This window comes from Penicillium cataractarum, assembly GCF_028827025.1.
Source record: "Penicillium cataractarum strain IBT 29864 chromosome Unknown utg000002l, whole genome shotgun sequence".
NCBI lineage: Eukaryota > Fungi > Ascomycota > Eurotiomycetes > Eurotiales > Aspergillaceae > Penicillium > Penicillium cataractarum.
The window spans coordinates 305218-327845 of record NW_026622738.1 but is presented as its reverse complement, the minus strand read 5'-3'; the positions used below and the strand labels follow the sequence as shown (position 1 = coordinate 327845).

The 22628-nt window shown below is 49.3% G+C and overlaps 8 protein-coding genes across 8 annotated transcripts; 3 read left to right on the top strand and 5 right to left on the bottom strand.

Moving 5' to 3' along the window:
• Nucleotides 1-565: 565 nt before the first annotated feature.
• N7496_002177 (40S ribosomal protein uS13) lies at nucleotides 566-1504 on the bottom strand (the record flags this gene model as incomplete). Its single annotated transcript, XM_056695108.1, has 3 exons — nucleotides 1447-1504; nucleotides 1153-1318; nucleotides 566-863 (listed from the first exon to the last, which is right to left on the bottom strand). Exons 1-3 carry the CDS (start codon nucleotides 1448-1450, stop codon nucleotides 566-568), a joined length of 468 nt encoding a protein of 155 aa, XP_056557320.1. The 5' UTR covers nucleotides 1451-1504.
• A 1222-nt stretch (nucleotides 1505-2726) lies between these two features.
• N7496_002176 (uncharacterized protein) lies at nucleotides 2727-5351 on the top strand (the record flags this gene model as incomplete). Its single annotated transcript, XM_056695107.1, has 1 exon — nucleotides 2727-5351. One exon carries the CDS (start codon nucleotides 2727-2729, stop codon nucleotides 5349-5351), a length of 2625 nt encoding a protein of 874 aa, XP_056557319.1.
• A 2678-nt stretch (nucleotides 5352-8029) lies between these two features.
• N7496_002175 (peroxidase) lies at nucleotides 8030-9092 on the bottom strand (the record flags this gene model as incomplete). The annotated part of the gene is made up of 2 exons (XM_056695106.1): nucleotides 8030-8855; nucleotides 8983-9092. 2 exons carry the CDS (start codon nucleotides 9090-9092, stop codon nucleotides 8030-8032), a joined length of 936 nt encoding a protein of 311 aa, XP_056557318.1.
• An 887-nt stretch (nucleotides 9093-9979) lies between these two features.
• N7496_002174 (uncharacterized protein) lies at nucleotides 9980-10630 on the bottom strand (the record flags this gene model as incomplete). Its single annotated transcript, XM_056695105.1, has 1 exon — nucleotides 9980-10630. The coding sequence occupies one exon, from the start codon at nucleotides 10628-10630 to the stop codon at nucleotides 9980-9982; it is 651 nt and encodes a 216-aa protein (XP_056557317.1).
• A 771-nt stretch (nucleotides 10631-11401) lies between these two features.
• N7496_002173 (3-isopropylmalate dehydrogenase) lies at nucleotides 11402-12645 on the bottom strand (the record flags this gene model as incomplete). The annotated part of the gene is made up of 3 exons (XM_056695104.1): nucleotides 11402-11606; nucleotides 11661-12084; nucleotides 12147-12645. 3 exons carry the CDS (start codon nucleotides 12643-12645, stop codon nucleotides 11402-11404), a joined length of 1128 nt encoding a protein of 375 aa, XP_056557316.1.
• A 717-nt stretch (nucleotides 12646-13362) lies between these two features.
• On the top strand, nucleotides 13363-14777 carry N7496_002172 (HSP70/90 family co-chaperone CNS1; the record flags this gene model as incomplete). The annotated part of the gene is made up of 3 exons (XM_056695103.1): nucleotides 13363-13657; nucleotides 13734-14006; nucleotides 14062-14777. 3 exons carry the CDS (start codon nucleotides 13363-13365, stop codon nucleotides 14775-14777), a joined length of 1284 nt encoding a protein of 427 aa, XP_056557315.1.
• A 1559-nt stretch (nucleotides 14778-16336) lies between these two features.
• N7496_002171 (putative endo-1,4-beta-xylanase) lies at nucleotides 16337-17790 on the top strand (the record flags this gene model as incomplete). Its single annotated transcript, XM_056695102.1, has 5 exons — nucleotides 16337-16392; nucleotides 16455-16611; nucleotides 16674-16806; nucleotides 16859-16972; nucleotides 17024-17790. 5 exons carry the CDS (start codon nucleotides 16337-16339, stop codon nucleotides 17788-17790), a joined length of 1227 nt encoding a protein of 408 aa, XP_056557314.1.
• Nucleotides 17791-18646: 856 nt separating this feature from the next.
• On the bottom strand, nucleotides 18647-20313 carry N7496_002170 (DUF2841 domain-containing protein; the record flags this gene model as incomplete). Its single annotated transcript, XM_056695101.1, has 4 exons — nucleotides 18647-19218; nucleotides 19278-19463; nucleotides 19523-20056; nucleotides 20115-20313. The coding sequence occupies 4 exons, from the start codon at nucleotides 20311-20313 to the stop codon at nucleotides 18647-18649; spliced, it is 1491 nt and encodes a 496-aa protein (XP_056557313.1).
• Nucleotides 20314-22628: the final 2315 nt, after the last annotated feature.

Here is a 22628-nt window from a genome sequence, read left to right as displayed (position 1 = left end):
GGAATTTTGTTCACATGATTTATTTCATGATGTAGAGATACATATAGTCATGCAGATGGGGCTAGGTAACGAATTCTGTATGGTGGGTAACTAACTCCGTAGTATTAGCGAGAAGCATACGGCGGCAAGGGTGAGAAGTTAGGACGACCAGCGGTAACCCCGCATCGATTGTAGGGCCAGGAACATGTGTAAGGAACTCTTAGTGATGATTGTGGCGTACGCTACGGTACTAACCGGCAAGGCAAACCTGATAAGAGGGCAGACCTAATACCAGTATCTACGATCCTTACAAGGCCAGGGACAAGAGGCAAAGACTACTCGGAGCAAGTCAAACTCCACTGCAGTCAAAACCACCCAGACTCAATACGGTCCAGTCCAGGCCATTTAAAAAAACAAAAGCAAAGCCATCGGTTCATTTCATATTGGTATGATTCATTTTCAATTTTTAGGACCGGCATCACACCCAGTCCAGCGGGGAAAAGATCCCACGGATGCCCATAGAAACACACCGACAAATAAGGAATCCCTCCATAAACCCCCGGAAAATAAGAACAAGACAATACGTTTAGCCCTTCTTCTTGCTGACACCGACGGTGCGGCCACGGCGACCAGTGGTCTTGGTGTGCTGGCCACGGACACGCAGGCCCCAGTAGTGACGGAGACCGCGGTGGGAGCGGATCTTCTTCAGGCGCTCGAGGTCCTCACGCAGCTTGCTGTCGAGACCGTTGGAGACAACCTGGGTGTCCTTGCCATCGGTGATGTCGCGCTGTCTGTTCAGGAACCACGAGGGGATCTTGTACTGGGTCGGGGTCTGGAGGATGGTGACGATGCGCTCAAGCTCTTCGGTGGTAAGCTCACCAGCACTGTGAAGGAAGAAAATCTTGTCAGCATTTTGCACTGTGGGGATGGTAATTTGTGCGTTGTCGATTCTCTGCAGTGTCTTCGATGTGTCTTGGCGGTTGATCACTCCCGTCCTTTCCAACCCAACCCCCTTCCGGCACACACAGATATAAAAAATCGAAATTCCAGGTCGACCGAATCGTAGCCCATCAAGTCATCAACTCCCATTTTCTCCTCCATTTCGTCGCATGCTCCAACCACCCCAAGACACCCGAGAACCTTGCAGAGAGTCGAAGCCCGATAAAAACGTACCGCTTGTTCAAGTCGACATCGGCCTTCTTGCAGACCAAGTTGGAGTAGCGGCGACCGACACCCTTGATCTGGGTCAGGGCGTACATGATCTTCTGCTTACCCTCAACATTGGTGTTGAGGAGACGCAGAATGTACTGGAAGTTCGTCTTCTCGCCGGACACGAGCGCTGTAAATCGGGCGACATGTTAGCTGGATGTTCTTTATCGAGAAAGCCATATTTGTTGGCAAGGCGGGTTGTTCGATGCTCTCGTGGGCATTGTAGGATCGAAACTGGCGTGGGAGAGGGCAACGTACACATGATGGGCGATGGGCGCGCGGATCGCGATGTGTTGTCGACAAGAGGAATGGAGAGGAGGAAGTCTCGAGTGACTTTTGCTTCCGTTGTGGGATCGGGTAATTGGGGCGCTAGCCTGTTTGGGGAAAGTGCGTGAGGGCTCGCTTGATGGAGGCGCTAGTCCTCTTTGGGAGAAGCTTGGTCATGTGCCTTCCGTCCCTTGGCAGCCCGGTTTGATCAGTGGTGTCACCTGACTTGTATGTAAAATTGGTAACTGCAACCCAAATTGACTGGCAGGGATTACCCGTATGTTTCAAGTGGATCTGGTTCACAGCCCTGATGCTTTTCTTTGATGCTCTACCTCGACTTCCTCGAACCCCTCTCGAGACGGATTTCCAGAAATTTCCTGGCTTATGAGCTTGGGCCCTTGGCAATTCTACTCCAGTCTTTGTTCCTACCCCTGAGGCCACCCCAGCCCTGCAGGTCATACTTTTCTTCGTTTTCCAACTTGCAATGGACATGGCCTTGAAGTCTACGGTGTATACAGCATCATATTTTTGTCGTTCGATTGAAAGGATGGGATCATCTTTGGCTCAAGTAAGGTTGGAATATGCAAAAATTTTACCAACATAATACTGGGAGACATCATGGCCCTCCTCGACTCGATTTCAGACGCACTCGATCTCCTCTTTGTTTGTCGAATGACCCCGGACTTTGGAAAAGAAGCGTCCATTCATTCATTCGAATCAACGCCACCTACCTTGGTCGACTTTTTCACCAGCTTGCATTTCTGATCGTCTTTGTTCTTGATCACCTCAACTGTCCATTCAAAGCTATCAGCTGATGCCAATATTAGTAGCAGACGTGCAGCAGAGCCAACTTCAAAGGCTGTGCCCTACAATCCAGGATGTAGATTTCGAAAAGGCCAGGGGTTGAAAGATCCATGGTCGATGTCCAAGTCAATTCTCTTTCTTTGACTTGAGGGGAAATTTGGATGTTTCTTTATTCTGGAAGACAGACTCGGCAGTATGGTTGTCTTGATCAAATGTTCTCCTCGTCCTCCCCAAAGGCTCGACCACATAAGACACCGTTCAGTCCCTCCCTCCAAAATTGTTAGACTTGTCAATCCTCTTGTCCTTTCCTACACTCTTCTTTGGGTATTCACCTACTTTCGCCTGTGAAGTCCACTCCCATCAGCTCAAATTTGAGAAGCTTCCACATTCTTCAACTACCTTCTTTGCCGGCGCAGGAAGACCCCATACGAATCGCAATATTCAATCTTGCAAATCTCGACAGCAACATGGAGTTTCCTCAAAACTCCAGACAAGTCGCAGTGCCTCCCGAGCCTCACCCGAAATATCCTCTGGGCCAGCTTCCTGATCCTCCCGATGAATACATCTTTCTTGGGCGTCCTTATGGCGTGATCATCAGATCACGGGGTCAATCACTCGCCGAGCTAAAAGTATTTGCCAGATATTGGCTTTGGGGCTTCGAATATGGCGAAGATAAACGGTTTACCATTTTGGCAGCTCTTGGCAAGGTCAACTATTGGATGAGACCGGAATACCAATTCCACACCGAGGCTGATATGTGCGACGTCGAGCGAGACGGTGGGCCTCGACTCCTGCAATATACTATTATACCTACACCTTCACCAGTCAGCCGCCATTATCCTAAATACCTGACGGATGATGAGATGCTGCAGCTTGGAGCGCAAAATTACATCCGCCCAGCAGATGCACCACAGCATGTGCCAGACACTCTCATGTTTCAATTTCTATTGCCAGCCCGCGTGTCTACATCTCAATTTGTGTCTCACTTGCTGCCCACTGGAGTATTTACTGGAGTGACCATCGATCAGCGGCCGGAGATGACCTCTGCAATCATGGAAAACCTACCGAACCGAACACAAAATTCATCAGTGCTAACTCAGGCAAGACACACATATCAGAGTGGTTTCAATTTCAATGCCGTCCGAGAAGCAATTGAAAAGGCCCTGATCAAGCTCTGCTACAAGGACCTAGAGAGGCACCACCATGCACCCAGCAAAGAGCCGGTAGCCACAAGAGTCGCTTCTACACACGCTGACCTTAGCGTTGTGCAAGTTGGCACCCACACCACTGTTTCGGAGCTGCGATTGGACCCGGACACGCATCAATTTAACGAGTCGGGATTTCCATATCCATATCGGGGTCGTGGTCCCGTCTGGGCCGATGGGTCGTGTGCTATTGATACCGCCATCGTGCTGGGTATGCTGACCATGGCCGGCTGTACCAATATCGACCGACCTCCCGGCAAGGAAGAGACTTTCAACGAAATCGAAAAGGCCTTTATCCAAGTGACCAACATGAACTGGGATGCCTTTGACAACAAGGTGTCGATCGAGCTTCGGCATTCATTCTACAATCTGCTATGTGACAATGTTCCGGACATCAAACGGGACAAGCCCGTCCCGATCTGGGCGGCTTGGGCGGAATCGACCAGAGCATTTGGTCAATTCCAAATCGTCTATACCGAGACACCGGCAGGTCCATGCCCACAGTGTGGATATTCTGAAAATCATCATGTTCAGCGGGTTGGGAATTGCATAATTCCACCCGGGGAAGATAGCGACAAAAATGGTGTTCAGATGTCAACCTTGATTGATCGGGCGTGGAGTACGGCGCCAGTTCACTACGGCTGTATGAATTGCAGCGCACCAGCGGGACCACTAAGATTGAGGCATGTCTCTCAACTCCCTCTTCGGTTAGTAGTCAACGTCAATGGCCGTAACCGAACTCTCAATCATACTCAAGATCAGAGACTGCAGTATTTGGATATAGATGGGAATACACAGACGGCGCACTATCGCTGGCTCGGCGGAGCTTATTACAAGGATAATCATGTTCGAGTCTACTGGACCGACGCGGAAAGGGGCGAGTTTGATATCGGCAATATCCGAAAATACGACGGCGAAGATGCCGGGGGAGTCATTATCGGTGGAATTGCGCCGTACGCACCGGATGACCGAGTTCCACTCGATTGGGTTTCGGATGGCTTGCCTCTGGCCATCTACGAGCGCATCATCAACCCAACCCCGGACATGTTACACGCCGCAACGCAGACCATTTGCGATATTTCTGATTGCGTCGGCCAAGACAAGCCCTTCCTCGCTCAGCACTTTCCCTGGTTCCCAAAGTCCATGGAGCGCAAGTCGCCTTACCTCCCCTTGGAGCGTGTCTTGCCGGACACTGGAGAGCGGTACTACGAGAAGAACCTCGTCTTGAGTTCTGACACCTTGCCAGACATAACCCTCGACTTGAACAACACCATTGCCGACCAACTCGCCGAATGGACCATGCAAACAGCACCGCATGATCCCATGCAAACGGCACCGGATGACCCCATGCAAGATCCGGACCCTAACTTGATCGGAATCGACCCGGGTCTGCTCGAGCGAATCGCTAGTGGCGAGACCTTGTTCAACTCGTACAACTCAGACCCCACCACTCTCATGAATCATCCGGAAATGTGGCCCGCGGGTGGAATGCCTGGAGTTGGTGGCGCAACGACTTTCCCCAATCTGCCCAAGACCCCGACCGGACCTGGCGGTGGGAGTCGCAGCCCGTACTGGAATTGGGTAAACTTGTCTCCCGGCAAGCAGTTCGGAGCCAATGGTAAAGCTGACGATGGGGAGGAGATGGTGACGGTTGTGAAGATCCGTCATGACTGTCGCGTGGGTCCGTCACCGTACCGGCTGTACCGGATTCCCGTCAAGTCTATCAAGGCTGCGATGCGGCGGATGAGTCTGAAGCAGATTGAGAGTCAGAGTCCGGAGAAACAGAAGAAGGAGAAGGAGAAGAAGAAGAAGCAACCGCGAGTGGAAGAACTCAAGGACGAGGAACCTCGGACAGCAAAGAGGACGAAACGGAATGGTGTGAAATGATTGGAATGATGAACAGTCTGGGGGTTAGACTCGGCGCTTGGTGCTTGACATGTGATTCTTTTGTTAGTTTTGTGCCCTTTGGTCTGGTTTCAACCTTTGGAGTGGCTCTGCTGTGTTATTCTTGTGTATTTTCTGTTCTGGCTTGGTCAATTTTGTTACGTAGTTCGTGATTTCATAGTTTGATCTTGATCCTAGAGTTATGTTGATGAAATTCATGCTATTTTCGCTATTTCTTGATCCTCATCGTTTGTGCACAAGCAATTATTAATGAGAATTGGCAGTGCCGTCGGTTTAGTACTAACTTTGATTTCGAATCATAGCTTCTCGTCGGTCTATATCTTGCGGGTAGCGGCTCTTCGATTGCACGGAGTTCTCTGGATTTACAGTAACACAACATGAAGCGGTGAAGGCTAGCTTCGGAATCTTGCCCTTATAAACAATGACACTGTTTCTTATTTGTGTATGCAAACTAATCACGAAAGGGTTCACAGCCTTACTACACCTCTGACCAGCCGAAAAGTGAAGCGGTAGAGATGCTAGTTAAATTTCTTACCGAACTTCAAGGTCGACCGCTGGGTGGTGGTTAACCCCAGCAAGAACTGACCCAGGCGGAGGGTTCTTGACAGTAAAATACCAGGTGTTAATAGCAGCACTCTTATGGCCTCATTTCAGCCTGAAAGCGATAGGGAGTCGGTCTACTGATACATAATGATGCCTAACTCATAGTGTCGTTTGTAAAGCCGATGAAACCACATGCTCTTCTACCCCACCTATATCCCCCACCTTGAAATTCTCGCAACGGCATACCCAGATAGACAGTCACGAGTTGCTAGCAAAACACCCTTAGACGATCATTCTACCTACTTTATTCTGACGTTTTTACAACTTAGAAATAAGGACCCGGTCCTAAATACCCTCAACGCCATCACCGCGATCACAACTAGCAAACTATCTCCACGAGGTAGTGTAGGCCAAAGCTATACACTCCTCAACTACCCGGCGGATATTCGCTCTGATCTCGTATACATCAGTCGTTGTATCTTTATATATCATATAGTGCTTGCGCAGATTATTATGACAACAACAAAAGAAGACTTGGTATGGTACCTTTAGGAGTATGGCGAACAGGGCTGATCTGATTCTGATAGGTATCGCGATGGGAATCTCTTTCTGCGGATGACGACCGGCTGAAGGACCTTAACGAATATGTGTCGCTCGAGTTAATTGAACCCGCGTTATATGATCGACACCTTCTTTGCCGAAATTATAACGAGGTGGTTTTCTTCTATGGGGGCGATGGGATATGGAGCACTAAGGATCGTAATGGCCTAATGGTACTCCCGCAAGGTATCTCAGCGACAATATATCGAGGGTATTACTCTATTAATTGAATAATATCTGTGCTATAGTTATGTCGTAGCTTATTCGAAGCTCTACTTAATAAAACCTCTTCACACTTACACAATCCGTCGTATCAAAACGTCTATTTCTCTTCTCCTATTTCCGTAAATCACTTTCATCAATAGAGTAAGTAATAGTATCACCAAAGACCTCTCTAATTTAGGCTATTCCGGTACCCGGCCTCTAGGCCGAAGCTTATAGGAAATGTGTCTACGTTAATAGAACGCACGAATATATTACACTTGGATAAAGTATTAGAGTCTAACGAACGTCCCGCTGTCGCCTTAATACGGGCCCTGGCGTGCTCGAGCCCTTTAACAATCTTGACCTGCTTAATAAGTATACTTAACTCTCTCTTTACCTCGATTAATGACTCTGGACGACTATAGATATCAAAGTCGTAAATCATAGCGGGGATGAGTTCTGGGGAGGTTAGGTTTAGGAAAGTTGCTGGATTAGTAAACAAGGCCCCGAGGAAGGCATTTCCCCCATTTGCGTGCAATCAGCAAATGACATTCACGAGGAAGGACATTTCTTTACTTAGACTTGACTTGAATTTAAAGCAGATGACCTTTCTGATCTTTTGTATTACGCGCCGGGGGAAGGGCGGCTTCTAGTCATTTGTGTTGGACTGGAAAGGGATAAGACCACATGTCTTACTAGTAGTATATACGCAGTGTTCAGAGTGTGGTGTGGTGCCTCCAACCTGACGAAACAACGCCGATACAAGCCTCGGATGGTTTGGGCCAATCAGAATCCAGATATTAACCATCGGGTACCAATTGTTAAGGAAACTAAAACACGCCAAAACAAGTGGAGGCGGCCGCCCCCGCTTTCCCCAGACTCTCCTTCCTCTTCGCTGTTCTCCGTCTTTCCTCTTCCCCCTTCTTTTCTTCTTCATCTTTTATCCTTCTCTGCTCTTTCTCATTTAAGAAGAGGACTTTTTTCCATTTTGTCTTCTTCCAGCTCACATGGTTCACTGAACTTTTGATGATCTAGAGAAGCCTATATTGCCATGTTCCCTGGCTACTAACTACGCAGGGACTCGCAAGCCTTTCCTTACTGACTTCTCATACAGGCCATCACGGGTGGTGAAGATTATCAAATATCTTTCACTCATAATCTATGATCTATTTACATGTCTATGCCTAGCCTCTATATTGACTGGCCAGATCTATCAACACAGGGGGAATTCATCCAACGCAATAACACAACAGGAAAAACGAAAAGCCAAGCACAGGATTAACAAAAGGAAAATATGAAGCAGACAGGGCCGCTTACAGACGAGCACGAGGCTCACCCTTGGCCTTGCTAGGACCCGTGGCCACGTTGCTCTTCTTGGGCGCAGACACGTAACCACCCAACTGGTTATCGGTGTTGATCACATTGCCCTTGGCATCACGTCGGATACCCAGCTCGACCAACTTGGCAAAGACCTTGGCAAAGTGGTCAAAGAACAACTCCTTGTCCTGGGCATAACGCTGCACCCAGGGCAGGAAGGCCGGGTCGGTCTTCAGCGCCATATCGGTCGGCAGCATCATGAGCGGCTCCTCATCTTCCTCCGCATCGGGATCCTCATATACGAACTGGGTCATGCCCGTCGCCAGCTTGCGGGGCTTCCAGTCCAGCTGCAGCAGCAACTTGAAGAAGGAGTTGGAGAACCGGGTCGGGTTCGTTACCCAGGGTCCCTCGAATCCACTGCGGTCGCCGTGGCAGCGACCGAGGTTGTGACCTCCGGCCAGAGCGACGATCTCTTGATCGTTGAAGCCCATGCGGTTGAAGATGAATCGCAAGTGGTCGGCGCCCAGGGCACCATCGGGGAGTCGGCCACGGGGTGGCACCTTGGAATCATCGACCAGGTCGGTTCGTCCACCCTGCCATGGGATATCGGGTCCACCCAACTCCTTGATCGCGACTACGCCTGCCAAAGTCCACAAGTCCGAATAAGTGATCCACGGGTGCTTCTCCTTGATGGGCTCCAAGAAAGCCCGACCGTGTTGCAGACCAGCGTTGGCCGGGTCGCCACCCTCTGCTTCATAGCGCATACCGGCGCCGTTGGAACCACCAGTGTCAGATTCGGCATCATAGGTACCGGCGGAGTGCCTGCGGGGAAAAAAAGAAGCTGTCAGCAAATCTTGTTCCCTTTTTTTGACTTCCGGCATCCCGACCGTCGGGATCTATTCACCCGCCGACCGGGAACGAGCCAAAAGAAGAGTCGCAAACAACATACCATGCCAACCGCACAAACACTGGGCCTGCGCTTCCATCGTCGTATCCGGGCTTCTGGAGCTGAGCAGCGATATCCTTGCGGACCGCCTCATAGTCACCGTGACGACTCATTCTCGGCCGATAATGTCTGGGGTAAAGAGTTGAAAGGGCGAAAGGACAAGATGTGGGTCAAGAACGCGAACGTTTCTTGCGAGTCGACGGACCTCTGGTCTTCAACGAAAAGACCGAAGAGAGTTCAAATTGATATGAAAATACAGAAGAAGAGAAAAAAGAAACAAAAGGGGATCGAGGAGAAAAAGAAAGGGTCGCGAGTCTGGAGTGATTCTCCCACATGAAGACGGGGTGGATCCACGGGACGAATCAATTTGCGCGCCGCCAACGGCCAAAATGCCGAGGTTCTTTCTCGGTCGACGATACCCCGTCGACATCACCGACGACTCTTGCATGTTTCTTGCTGGATAACGCAATTCGGCCCTCTTCATCTCGTGCGAATTCTTCCGATTCTCGGCCATTTTCGCGGTTGCAATTCTACACCAGAATTGTGTGTGTTTCGGATTGGGATCTATACCTTGCCTGCGATAAAATCAGTGAAGTCATACTTTTCTGCGGCGATCAAATGCCGTCGGCCATCTGATTGCCTCGGAACTTGAAAGCCGACCTTATCGCCAACCCGTGCAACCGCCTGGAACTATACGGTGCACGCGATCGTATTCTGCATTTATGAAGGTTTTTCCCCCTAGATATCTACATATCATATGCTTAATTAAAAATTGCCTTTATTTAACGTTTAATATCGCCAATCTGTATTAACAATTCAAAATAACCCAACCCATCAAACACCCACGGCCAATCGGCCCAGGGAATAAGACTTGCAAACGCGCGCCTGCAACTCCAACTCCCACAAACTCCCCCCCCAAAATAGAAAAGACAAGTGAAATGAGACTCAGACAAATACAAGAGATCCAATCAATCACAATCTCTCTAGTAGCATCCCCCTGCTAGATACTCTCCTCCTCCCACTCCCCATCGGCATCATCCTCGCCCATCTGCTCCCGGCCATTGCTGGTCTCAACCATGTCCACCTCCTCCGAGACACAACGGCGATCGACATTCTCCCCCAGCCAACTCTCAGACTGGCGCAGGGGACCACCAGCCTCCATCCAGGCAATCTGCTTCTTCAACGCTTCCACCTGACCCTCCAAGACCTTAACCTTGCCCGCATACTTCTGACCCATGACGTCCATCTGCCGCGCCAAATCCCTGTAATCCCGTTGTACCTGGCGCCGATCTCTCCTCAGCCTTTCAATCTTCTCATCCCACCGCCCTTCAACCTTAGCATTATTATGTCGAATGCTCTGCATCATCGTGGAAACTTGGAAAATGTTCTCGTCGCTCAGCGTGCCGTTGCGGTGGTACTCGTTTATCAGGCCGACGCTTGCGACGAGGTCGTCCACGATCGTGTTCATTAATCGTGTTTTGGCCTCGGGGGTCATGTGTTTGGCTTGTTCCACGCGTAGCACGGAGTAGCCCGGGACGAAGTCCGGGTTCGTCGCGTTGAAGTTGAAGATTGTATGCTTCTTTGGTGGGGTTCCTGATTCCGGGGTTGTTTGGGGACTGGGCCTTGCGGCGGAGTCGCTTTCGCTGGACATGCTTTTTGATTTAGGTTAATTTTGATGGTAGATGTGATGTGTTGGTGGGGAGGTTGGAGAGGAGGGGATATCCCAGGAGGTGGGTTGGGGATAAAAGAGATGAGAGGTCAGGGGAGGTTAGATTGTGAGATTTCTTCTTTGGAATCAGGAGACGCGTTGATATTATGGACGCGCTCGCGTCTAAAGTTCTGGTGTTTTGGAAGGTGAGTGTCAAACATGGAAGGTGCATAAGGGCAGGCATACAAACCGGGTAGTTTCCTCAGACTTCTTTGACTGCGAGGGTGCCGCATCTCTTTGTTTAGAGTTAAGACGGTGCTAGCTACTGCCCGGATTTTGGGCATATCTTCTATACTGGATCAATTGAGATTTTGATAACTGCGAAGAAATACTGCTAACATATCGTACGGGTCTGTGGGATACACATTGTCTTCCCTAGACAGAATAAGAATTGGGATAGGTTTCCCTTACATATGACTACAGACTTATTCAGATAGTTTATGTAGTTACGGAGGTCTAGTGCTATAACTTGGAGCAATGAACTTACAGGTCATAAACTATGTCAAGGAAGTCTACACGTAGGAAGCAGGAGGTAAAAGCAGGAATAATCTGACTATCATCTGGTGATAAGAGAAAGAATGTCTACCATGTCAAGGGGACCTCTTATCGGGGCCTATTCAAAAGGTTCATGGAAGTGGTGTTAGAGATCTCCATCAATGGTTGTAGTCCACACCTCATACGTTCCATTAAGCTAACCAATAGCTTTAAATAAAACTACAACTCGGCCACAATAGCATCTCCTAGCTCCTTTGTGCCCATCGTACCCCCTAAATCAGGTGTACGCAACCCCTTATCCAGCACCTTTCGCACTGCATCTTCCAAGCGCGTCGCCTCTGCCTCCATGTTCAGGGAGTACCGGAACATTAGTGCAACGCACAAGATCATTGCGACGGGATTAGCAATGTTCTTTCCAGCAATACTATGAGGTAAATTAGTATAAAGAGACGGTTTGAAGCGCAACAGTATTACTTACGTTGGAGCTGAGCCATGTGTTGGCTCATACAATCCATATGGTCGTGTCTTGAGTGACTTATCACCTGGCAAGCCATTAAGACTAGCACTCGGCAACACTCCCAATGTCCCGACAATTGAGCCCGCCTGGTCGGATATCATATCACCAAAGGTGTTATCCGCAAGAATGACTCCATTCAAGGATCTTGGGTTTGTGGCCAAGATCAAAGATGCAGAGTCGGCGAGTTGGTGGACCACCTTAAGCTGTGGGTACTCGGTGGTCATGACCTTTTCGACCACACGACGCCAAAGGCGAGATGAAGCCAGGACATTTGCTTTATCGAGAGAGATCACTGGCCATGGGGGATTGTGGCGAAGAGCAACTTCTGCAGCGAGACGGGTGACTCGTTCGATTTCGGCTTCGGAGTAACCCCATTCGTCCATCGCTATGAGAACGTCGTGTTAGCGAGGGTATAGGGTGATAGGTGGATTGCCTTAGAGGCGATACCATAAGTTGGGTCCTCTACTTTCCTTCCAAAGTAGGCACCACCACAGTTCTCCCTAACAACCACAAAGTCCACACCCTCTGCTTCGCCATCTTTCCCAGAACCGAAGAGAATCTCATGCCGGAACGGACTAAACTCCTTTGCAATCGATGCACTAGGAGAACTAGACGAGCACGGTCGCAGGTTCGCATAAATATCCATTGCCTTGCGAAGCTGTAGCAACCCACCCTCGGGTCCATCTAGACCCCGACGAGCATTATCCCATTTGGGTCCACCAACCGCGGCGAAGAGCACGGCGTCCGAGGCAAGAGCCGCTTGCTTGACTTCTTCCGTGACGGATTTACCGGTTGCGTCGATGCTACAGCCGCCAATTAATTCTTGACGGAGCTCAAACTTGTGTGAGGGGGTTTCGAAGGCTTTCAGGACTTTGATTGCTTCGGCCATGACTTCGGGGCCTATGCCGTCGCCTGGTAGGACGAGGATACTGTGAGTTTGGGCCATGGTTGATGAGTGTTTGTCTGCTTCCCAGTGGGTTTGTTCTTCAGTCGATAAGCTGGGGAACGAAATGAACTATTCAGCTTTTAAGCTTCATGCTTGAGGTATAAGAGTACTCCTATATCGGGGTCGGTCTTCCAACCGAGTAATGCGGGGTTGAAGGGTCTCGGGCGTTCTCCGACGTGATGATGTCCGAGATGCGGAGGTCAACGAATGTGTTGATGATGGAATGCGGCTGAATTTATAAGAGAGATATATGGGAGATGCGAATGAACAACAAATCTTCGTTGATGCTTATGAGATTGGCCCTAGTCTTGAAGCCTAGTTCTATTTCTAGCCACTATATAGTTCTGTTGTGTCCTGAGGCAATAAGGTGTCAGTCTCCAGATGGGGCTCTCTAGGGCTGCGGTTTGACACGTGATCTTCTAGTAATACTACCACCGGGGTTGATATTTGATCATGTTGGAGTTATTCTGTAGAAGACAGTGGAGGGATTGTATTTCAGACTCATAATCATACCAAAGAATGAACATGGAAGCCGTTATCTCGGAATGAAAGAAAGCAGACTTTCAACTGCGAAACCTTCTAGAATCTGCCTGCGGGGCTTACATCATACCTGCTCCCCTCGTATTTGCACTGTTTGCACATCGGCGATTTCTAATCCCCGCAAAAAAAGTCCATGAACAGTCACACTTCTCTGTACAGCCCTACCACATTAACATCATGTCGAGAATCGAGGAGCTTCCAGACGACTTTGACGAGTCGCTCAACCTCAATGGGGTGCCTCCTCAGGTCGCCCAGGACCTGCCGCAGCCCGGCTTTGACGCCTTCGCCGCAACCAACGAGGCGCCCTTCCCTATCAATGAAGAGAGACTGAAGGAGCTCATCAATGACCCCAATGCGCCCGGTATGCCTCCGGCCATGGCGTCGGTCAAGTCGCATTCCAAGGAGGAACTGCTGGATATGATGAACAAGACTCCATTGTTCATGACGGATATTGAGAATGCTGGTGACGAGAGTATGTTGAAACTCCTACTTATCTCCGACTCTTATCGCCTCCGAATGAAGTTCTAATACGTCTGTCTCTTGTCTAGAGGGTGAAAATGTTCTTTTGGATGCACTGCAAGCTCTGCAAAACGAAGGAACCCGAGGCGAGGTTGCTCAAAGTTTCAAGGAACAAGGCAATGAGGCTGTCCAGGAAAAGCGCTGGATCGATGCCAAGGAGATGTATACCAAGAGTATTGCCGTGATCTACGCCAAAGAAGACAAATGGGACAAGCCCGAGGACCTTGAGACGGAAAAGAAACTCCTGCGCCAGATGGAGGAATTATCCCACATCAACCGGGCATTGTGCAACCTTGAGCTTGGTATGTTCTCTACACGGGGCTTTCGGGATCTTCGCTTACATGACTCTTATTACAGGTAACCTTCGCTCTTGCACCCTCGACTGTGCCGCCGTTATCAAACTCAACCCGAAGAATGTCAAGGCTTACTACCGTTCAGCAATGGCTCTGCTCAAGTTGGATAGAGTCGCAGAGGCTGAAGACGCTGCTTCGCGGGGCCTGGCCATCGATTCCTCCAATAAGGCACTTCAAACTGCTGCTTCCAAGATTGCCGATCGCAAGGCTCAAGTGGAGCGCGTCGCTGCCAAGCGCAAGGCCGAGGAGGAGCTCGCGCGCAAGCAGAACCTAGTTCTAAGCACCGCTCTGCGTGCCCGCCAGATCCGCACCCGCAAGACTGACCAGCCTCCAGACATGGAAGACACCAGGATTCGTCTGGTTCCCGACCCACTTTCACCAGAGAGCTCGGTCGAGTTCCCTGCCGTCTTCCTCTATCCGATGGATGCCCAGTCCGATTTCATCAAGGGTTTCTCTGAGCTACATTCGATTGTGGATCACCTGGATTACATCTTCCCACTTCCTTGGGATACTAAGAAGGAGTACACGATTAACAACGTCGAGTGCTTCATGCAGACTGTCTCCGGTGGTCTCATCAAGGCTGGAAAGAAGCTTCCTTTGTTGCAGATTCTTTCTGGTGGCAAGGTTGAGATTGTGGACGAACTGGTCAGAATCTTTATCGTACCGCTTTCCAAGACTGGTGCTTTCATCGCTGAGATGAAGGCCCGCAAGGAAGGTTGATCTGATAAATTTGAGTGCGGTGACGCATTAGATATTCTACACTCCTTTCGTCAAAATGCCCGATCCCCTCGGCTACCACAGGGACTCGTGTCCCTCCAGCTTCTGCCAGTCCAGATTGTTGAATCTTTACTCTTGGCAGAAGAATGATTTAACCTTCGTGGCACTTCTCTCTCCAAAAACATGCTGCTAGGGCATACCTGATACCCATCACTCAATGATAACATATCGTATATAGAAATACAGTGATTTTCGATATAGAATACTTCATAGGTTTGGAATAATCTTACTGGGTACAGAAATACAATTTTCATGAGGGAAATCTAGCATCTCCAATGCGAGTCGCACACTTTGATGTACATCATTGAATCCAACTGTACCCAATAAAAATCCCGAGATCTGCACAGTCTGTTGTCAATTTCCTCTGATCTAGTTCATCTTGATTCAGTATGCGAGTTCAAAGCCTCTCGTTCTGCAGCTGAGCCGGAAGAATTTCCACTACCTGCATTGAAGCCAAACTCGCTTGTGTCCGGTCTAGCAGAAGCATTTCCATCCAGTAGACATAATCGTATTCAGCCGGAGAGGCTTAGGGTAGTAGATGAGGGGTCATTATTACTATAGGCTGAATACTCGTATGCTAGCGAACCCCTGCATAAAGTGATGCCAAAGTACCGTCACAACGGGAAGAACCCAGAAGCTAATGATCATCAGGGTATCCACAATTTCCCCAGACGTAAACAACAGGAAAACAATCACCATTCAGGCTTCAACACATTTATCCGGAGATTCAGGTAGGGCTATTCATTTAGCCTTTCTTCAGGTTGTGGTAAATGCGGGGATAAGCATCTGCACAGGCCTTTTTGGGGCATTTTTGCCGGCCAAGGGCCCGAGACGGAGGTTCCTCCGCCATGAAGATTGTCAACTTCGATTTAGACTGTCATTAGCCAAAGTATAATGTTTTTGCTCTGTTTTCATTGCACATTTTATGAGTTCTATAGGATTCTTGAAGCTAAGTGATAATAGCTGCTGGTCAACTTGTTTGAAACATGTTCACCAGCCTTAATCCAACTTGAAACGTTCGGGGCTTTGGGCCAAGTCTCCTAGTTCCTAATGACCCCCATCACGGACGAAGAACCCATTTTGGTCAAAGCGCAAACACCTAATTACCTCCTTGTGGTTTTTTTGATTCCTTCTAGATGAATAACAGTTCGGTTTGATCAACAGTTTAGGGGTATGTGGTCTCGGTCTATAGTGAACTCGTTGAGATGGTCCCGGAAAGGGTATCTCCCAAAATATTTTGCCGACATTTAATTGAAGGCTTGAAATCATGATGCCTTGTTGTCTTTGGAATAGCCGCGACTACTACGCCACGGGCGAATAGTCCGAATTTATGTGGATAGTGGTGGATTCCTAGCGCCCGGAGGAATTATTCAAGGAACCTAGTCGCTTGACCCCTTCTTACTATAAAGGCCCGGCAATGCCAAATTATTTGGTCCTTCGTAGAGACACAGCATTTTGAACAAGAAAAATACTGCTACTCGCAGTCAAGTCTAAATATCAAGATGGTTCATCTGTCCGCTAGCTCTCTGCTATTGGCGGCTGGTATCCTACCAAATCTGTACGTGCACAACGCTTGGATATGAGAAAGCTGCAATGAACAGTGCTAACTACAATGTCCAGCGCATTGGGAGCTGGATTGGATACTGCTGCGGTAGCTCTTGGCAAGCTCTATTTCGGAACTGCCACTGATAACCCCGAATTGACGGACACTGCCTATGTCACGCAGCTCAACAACACAAATGACTTTGGTCAAATCACCCCTGGTAACTCACAAAAGGTGAGTCAAATGTTTAAGTTTCAGAAATTATGAATTTCTATTCACTAACAATTGATTTGCAGTGGGATGCAACGGAGCCAACCCAAAATACCTTCACATTCACCAACGGAGACACCATTGCCAAGCTGGCTGAGGCGAATGGCCAGAAGCTGCGATGCCACAATCTTGTGTGGCACAACCAGCTTCCAAGCTGGGGTAGGAACTTTGAATATTTGCATGGAAACTCACATTGCTTACAATATGATAGTCACCAGCGGCACCTGGACGAATGCGACGCTGGTTGCAGCTTTGAAGAACCACATTACCAACGTCGTCACCCATTATAAAGGGCAATGCTACGCATGGGACGTCGTGAATGAAGGTATTTAATACTCTCTGCCTTCTCCATAGAGATTTCATCTAACATAAATAGCTCTCAATGAGGACGGAACGTATCGCACGAGTCTGTGGTACGAGACCATCGGCGAAGCTTATCTCCCAATTGCATTCGCAACCGCCGCCGCCGCGGACCCAGATGTCAAGCTCTACTACAACGACTACAACATCGAGTACTCCGGCTCCAAGGCCACCGCCGCAGCCAACATTGTCAAGTTGATTCAATCCTACGGAGTCAAGATCGACGGAGTCGGTCTGCAAGCTCACTTCATCGTCGGCAGCACCCCTAGCAAGAGCAACCAGGCCAGCACGATGGCCACCTACACAGCTCTGGGCGTGGAAGTTGCCATTACCGAGCTCGATATCCGAATGACGCTCCCATCCACCGATGCTCTGCTTGCCCAGCAGTCGACCGACTACAGCAACACCGTCGGCGCCTGTGTTGAGACTGAGGGCTGCGTGGGTGTCACCATCTGGGATTGGACTGACAAGTACTCCTGGGTTCCAAGCACTTTCTCGGGACAAGGTGCTGCTTGCCCTTGGGATGAGAACTACGCCAAGAAGCCTGCGTACACTGGCATTCTGACTGCTCTGGGAGGTACGGCTACCGCTACGTCGACGACTACTTCCGCGACTGGTGGAAGCACTACCAGCACCACCACCACTTCTTCTAGCACCAGCACGTCTACGGGCGTTGCGGCGCATTGGGGTCAGTGTGGTGGCTCGGGATGGACTGGTCCTACCGTTTGTGCCACTGGATATACCTGCACCTACTCCAATGCCTGGTACTCGCAGTGTCTTTAGGGTTGTGTAGGTGACCAGACAGTGGAGAGTGTTTAAGTTGAGTATTTAGCAAAGTCGATCTGTTGTTTTCGTTCTACTGTTTTTATTGTCAATCAGAGTGGCTGGTTTCACTCTAGCTATTGATCGAAAGTACCATGAGTCTGTTTCAATCGAAGCCTTGTGTTTAACTTCCCAATATTATTACCTCCTTCCGAGCCATTTTTGCCTAGGCCAATCATCAAGGATCAGCCGCAAGCATTACAGGCTATCTCGTCGTAATATAGATGACTAAAAACTTAGTCAATGTAAATCACAACCTTTTAGCGAGTATTATGATCATTATTTTGCCTTTGCCTTATGCTGATCCTCGATCCCACGGCGGATCATTTCCATTTAGAACGCAAGCCTGCCACTCGTCATCGGGCATGCAAGATTAAATTCCGGGAAATTAAACGAGTGGATCTATCAGAATTGGACCTGTTTTATTATCTCGGGGTAGGTATTCCAAATGACTATTTTACTGTGCACTGCCTGCCCTCCCTTACAAACTGGGGTCTCCCAAGCCCCCTTGAACCCTTCGATACTTTCAATAACAATCAAACTTAAGGATCTCAGACAATCGTGAATTTACTGATATCACATATTCTTTTTGAAAATACTTGAAATGTTTATTTAGATTTTCAGTGTACGGCTAAACCAGCCAACTCCCCGCCCTTTTGCAGTTAACAACCAACGCTCGCTTCGAAAAAGAGAAAATCATAACAAAAAGACGTAGCAGATACACCAAAGCGACCTGCTCCCCCATGCACCAATGCCATAATAAAGGAGACTCGTTATCATCAAACAAAAAAGACCCGAAATTCAACCACATTTTGTCTCAGTTATCAAAGTAGTACGGAAACGCATAGCTGCTATCCATGTGCCCCTCGTATTGTTCAGCGCCGGGGGGTGCTGTTGTTGGAATGACTTGGGCTGGGAAGGGATGAAGCTCGTTGTAGGCCTCCGGGAGGTAAGGTTGAGAGCCGACAAACGTGGGCGGATAGTATGCTAGTGTGTGAGGGGTTGTAGTGGTAGATGGATCGGATTCCACGCGGAGGCGTTTCCTCTTCAGATCTTGTTGTGACATTGATGAGGAGGAGGGTCTTGGGTCGTAGTTCGGGTGTATGGGTAGGTCTTGGTGGATGAATTGGCTTGGGCTGTGGGAGGGAGGACGGAGGGCTGTTGGCGAGAGATCGGAAGGTATGTCTGCTGGTGCGAAGATAGATTGAGAAACGATGGTGTCCTGGACTGTACCGTTGTGGACGACCATTGGTTCTTCACCTGCTTCTGTTCCATGCGTTGAGGCTTCGTCGGTTGGAGAGCTTCTTCTACTCCGTGATCCTTGGCTCAGGGTAGCTTCCACTGCATCGGGCAGGTTCGCTCGGGAAATCGACACCAGAGCTTTGCCGTCTAATGCTGGTCAGTTTCTCTCTCTCTCCACGGAAATAGCTGCTAGGGGGTGAATTTACCAGTCACTCCCTCTTGGAACTTTTCCTCTTCTTCCCTGACTCGGTAGACCTCGTCCAGTATCTGTAGTCGCTCGGTAGGGGAAATCTGTCGTCGGATCGGTTGGTCGGCTTCTTTGAGTCGACGAGCGGTGACACCATGGCTGGTGCGTAGCTCGCATAGTATATGAACTAGAAGTCTAATGCGTTCTTTTTTTTCATGGTGTTAGCAGTGCGTCCAACTTCGAAAAGGTGATGCTCTTCCTTACCGGCCTTGGGAAGATGATCCGGCTCGCGGTGGCTCACTCCTGAAGGCCACCATGGCGGCTTAGTCTCGTCCGGCTCCAGTTGCTGAGTTCTGCCAGCAACAATTTTTCGTCCATTATAAGGGTAATTGACCTGCTTGCGAGGCTCAACGAGCTTCACGTAGGCCTTTGCCAGTACTCGGCAGTTGGTCTGTTGCAGGTTCTGGAAGACCTTCTCGTAGTACCGGTGCAGGAAGTCTTTGTCTCGAATTGAGATCAACGCTTTCTGGTTGCTTCTCATGCTGACCTCTTCATTCCAAGGTCTCTGTCTGGTTTGCGGCTGCGGCTGCTGTTGCTGTTGCTGTTGTAGCAACTGTTGTTGCTGTCGGGGCCACATGGCTGGTTGTATCGTAGGCCTCGGGCCCATGGCACTACGATGGTGTCCATCGGGTCCTAGAGTCTCGGGGCTTTCAGCAGCCCGGTTGAGCAACGGTCGGAGAGGAATTTGACCCCCGAGTACCCTTTGTGGTGGTGAGGGTGTGGTAGTTCCAGCCTCCACTGTTCTGGAGTCAGATTTTCCCCGTTTCTGGTTGTTGACGGAGTATGTGACACTTACGTAGAGAATGTGATGGGACAGTTTCGCCAGACCGTGCCACGGCCTGTAAAAATGCATTGGTGACTCCGGGAGAAAGAATAGCTTCACGGCTATTGCGAATAGAAGGGGAAGCCTCGTGGCGGAGGTTCCCGTCCCGATCGATGTAAATGAGGGCAAAGTGCGGGTATGCCAGCTCGTCCGACTGGTTTTGCCTCGACATGGTTGGCGAGACCTGGTTTGTCTCGTCAGTGTTTTCTTTTCTCGGGTGCAAATGGAGGCATAGCAATGCTCAAGGCACAAAGAGGTGGAGATACCATAGAACACAGGTTCATCGACTGTGGCTCAAACTCCCACTTGGTCGGGTGGTTGTCGAGGCTGAAGGCACTCCAGCCACAAAGAGGAACAGAGGGAAAAGAGGGCTTACAGCCAGTAATCATTTCGGATTGTGCGAGAAATATACGGCGGCATTGAAAGGAGGAGACGAAGGAGCTTTAAGAGGCTAGTGAAGGAGGGTCCCACCGGAATCAGAGGAGGGACACTGGGATCCGGAGATTTATAGAAACCTCAGCCACTGTCTGGCCATTTTGTGGCGCAACACAGGGGCAGACAAAATAGAAAAGTGTGGAGAAAAAAAATCCAACTCCTTGGAAGGAGAAAGATGAGCATGATGGGAAGGAAAAAGCACGGACAACCCTAGAGATACAGTGATGAACCCGCACCCCCGAGGTTGGGCCGCTAGGGCGCACGCACTATGGGCCAAATCGTTTTGACGGAGGTATTTTCCTTACCGTTAGTCTACCGCATAGCTGTAAAGATTGTATAGCCACACATAGTTTTGGTATACTACTGCGAGGATCCTGAGGCTCGGGGGGAATTGCTTCATGATTGCTACAAGGAACTGGGGCAGGGATATCGAGAGGTTTGCGCTCTTAACATTTGCTTGTCGTCTCTATCATTGCTAGATTAGACATCCTCAACGTATCTCACACTAATAATCTATAGCAGTATAGTGTATAGTGTTATACAACTATACAACGGGAAAGCCATCCGTTATTAGCAATACGAGACAGGATGAGTATTGACGTGAAAGTGCCACTCCCCATCCTCATTGGCAGTTAGTGACCCGTCTATCGGCCAGACTAGATGGTAGCTCGAGATAGTCTCACCAATACCGAACGGTTCCAATCTTGAAGCAAGGCTAGTCCAAGTCTATTACGATGGGCCCCGGTTGTCCCGACCTTTGGGAATGCAGATCAGTAACCAGCCGTTAGTGACAGAAGTACGAAATTGTCCGTCTCATGTGCTCTGTCTAGTTTTCTAGGATTTTCTAGATTGCTCTTTTCAGCTTCATGCATCCCGTATGGAAATCAGGCACCCAAGATATTTGCCAAAAAGAAGAATATTAACCCAGCAAGCTTCCCGTGCATGCAAGCTCGTGTCTTGGAAGTTAGACATCGTGGAAAAGGGCCTTCAAAAGCACCAGCTTCGTCACTGCTGTCAGTCCAGGGATCCTGCATTTTGGGACAAGTAAATTGCCGGTGTAGCGTTTTCTGTCGGTCTCCTAGTTGGTTCGTGGGTCCCACCCTGGTTCAATGCCCAGCATACGAAAAAGTCAAGGATAGAGAATGCGCGCAGATCGACTGATAAACCTTGAGAGACACAATTGACGGCCCACAGACACCCTTAATTGCACCGGCCCGCGTCTTGCCATGCAAGAAGATCCGATCTCTTTGTGTAAATGTACGATCCTGTCCACATGGCCGAGGTTTGTTTTCCTCCAGTTGTGGCTAGTGGTTGGAATTTGAATCTCATTTTCTCCACTAGTGTCTCGTCCCACTCATCTGTGAAAAGGCCATTTGCACTAATTTGTTGCCTATCGTTCTTGGGTCCTTATGGTCGGCGACCAGAACCACTGCCGTGGGACCCTAACGCGGTTTGGCACTGACAGGAACCCGATTAAGCCGTCGATTGTGGCTGGACTTGGGATTTGGCACGCGCACTGGCGCTCCCAGGAATGTCATGTGCAATAGAGTGGGATCACCATTCGTGTTCCCACTGATATTCACCGCTGGGAGGTATACTTTAGCTTCCTGCATCAATTCGACTGTCTTCCAACGGGATGGGTACATGTTGAACTAGCGTAGACCTGCACGATAACCCCCTTCTGACTCAAACAGGAAGTGGGTCTGAAATGGCTACAATAGAGCCATGGTTCTGTATCTTTTTTTTGGAATCCTATGAAACCTCTAGATGAGCGGGGGTGACAAATTGCTCATCGTGGTCGAGCATGCTCCGCTTTTTCTGGCTGCGAGCGAACGGCATCTATTGGATGTACTACTAGTCTCTACCAAGAAGCAAATATGGACGTCAATGGGCATGCTATTATCCAATGGAATTGTCGGTAAACACGGTGTCTTCGTCATCTGCTTCTTTCTATAGCCAGTAAATATGCCGCGGACTCAATTGCTGCACGGTTATGCAATGTGGTGGATTTGAATGATACCCGCGACACAATGAGATCCACGATCGTCCTAG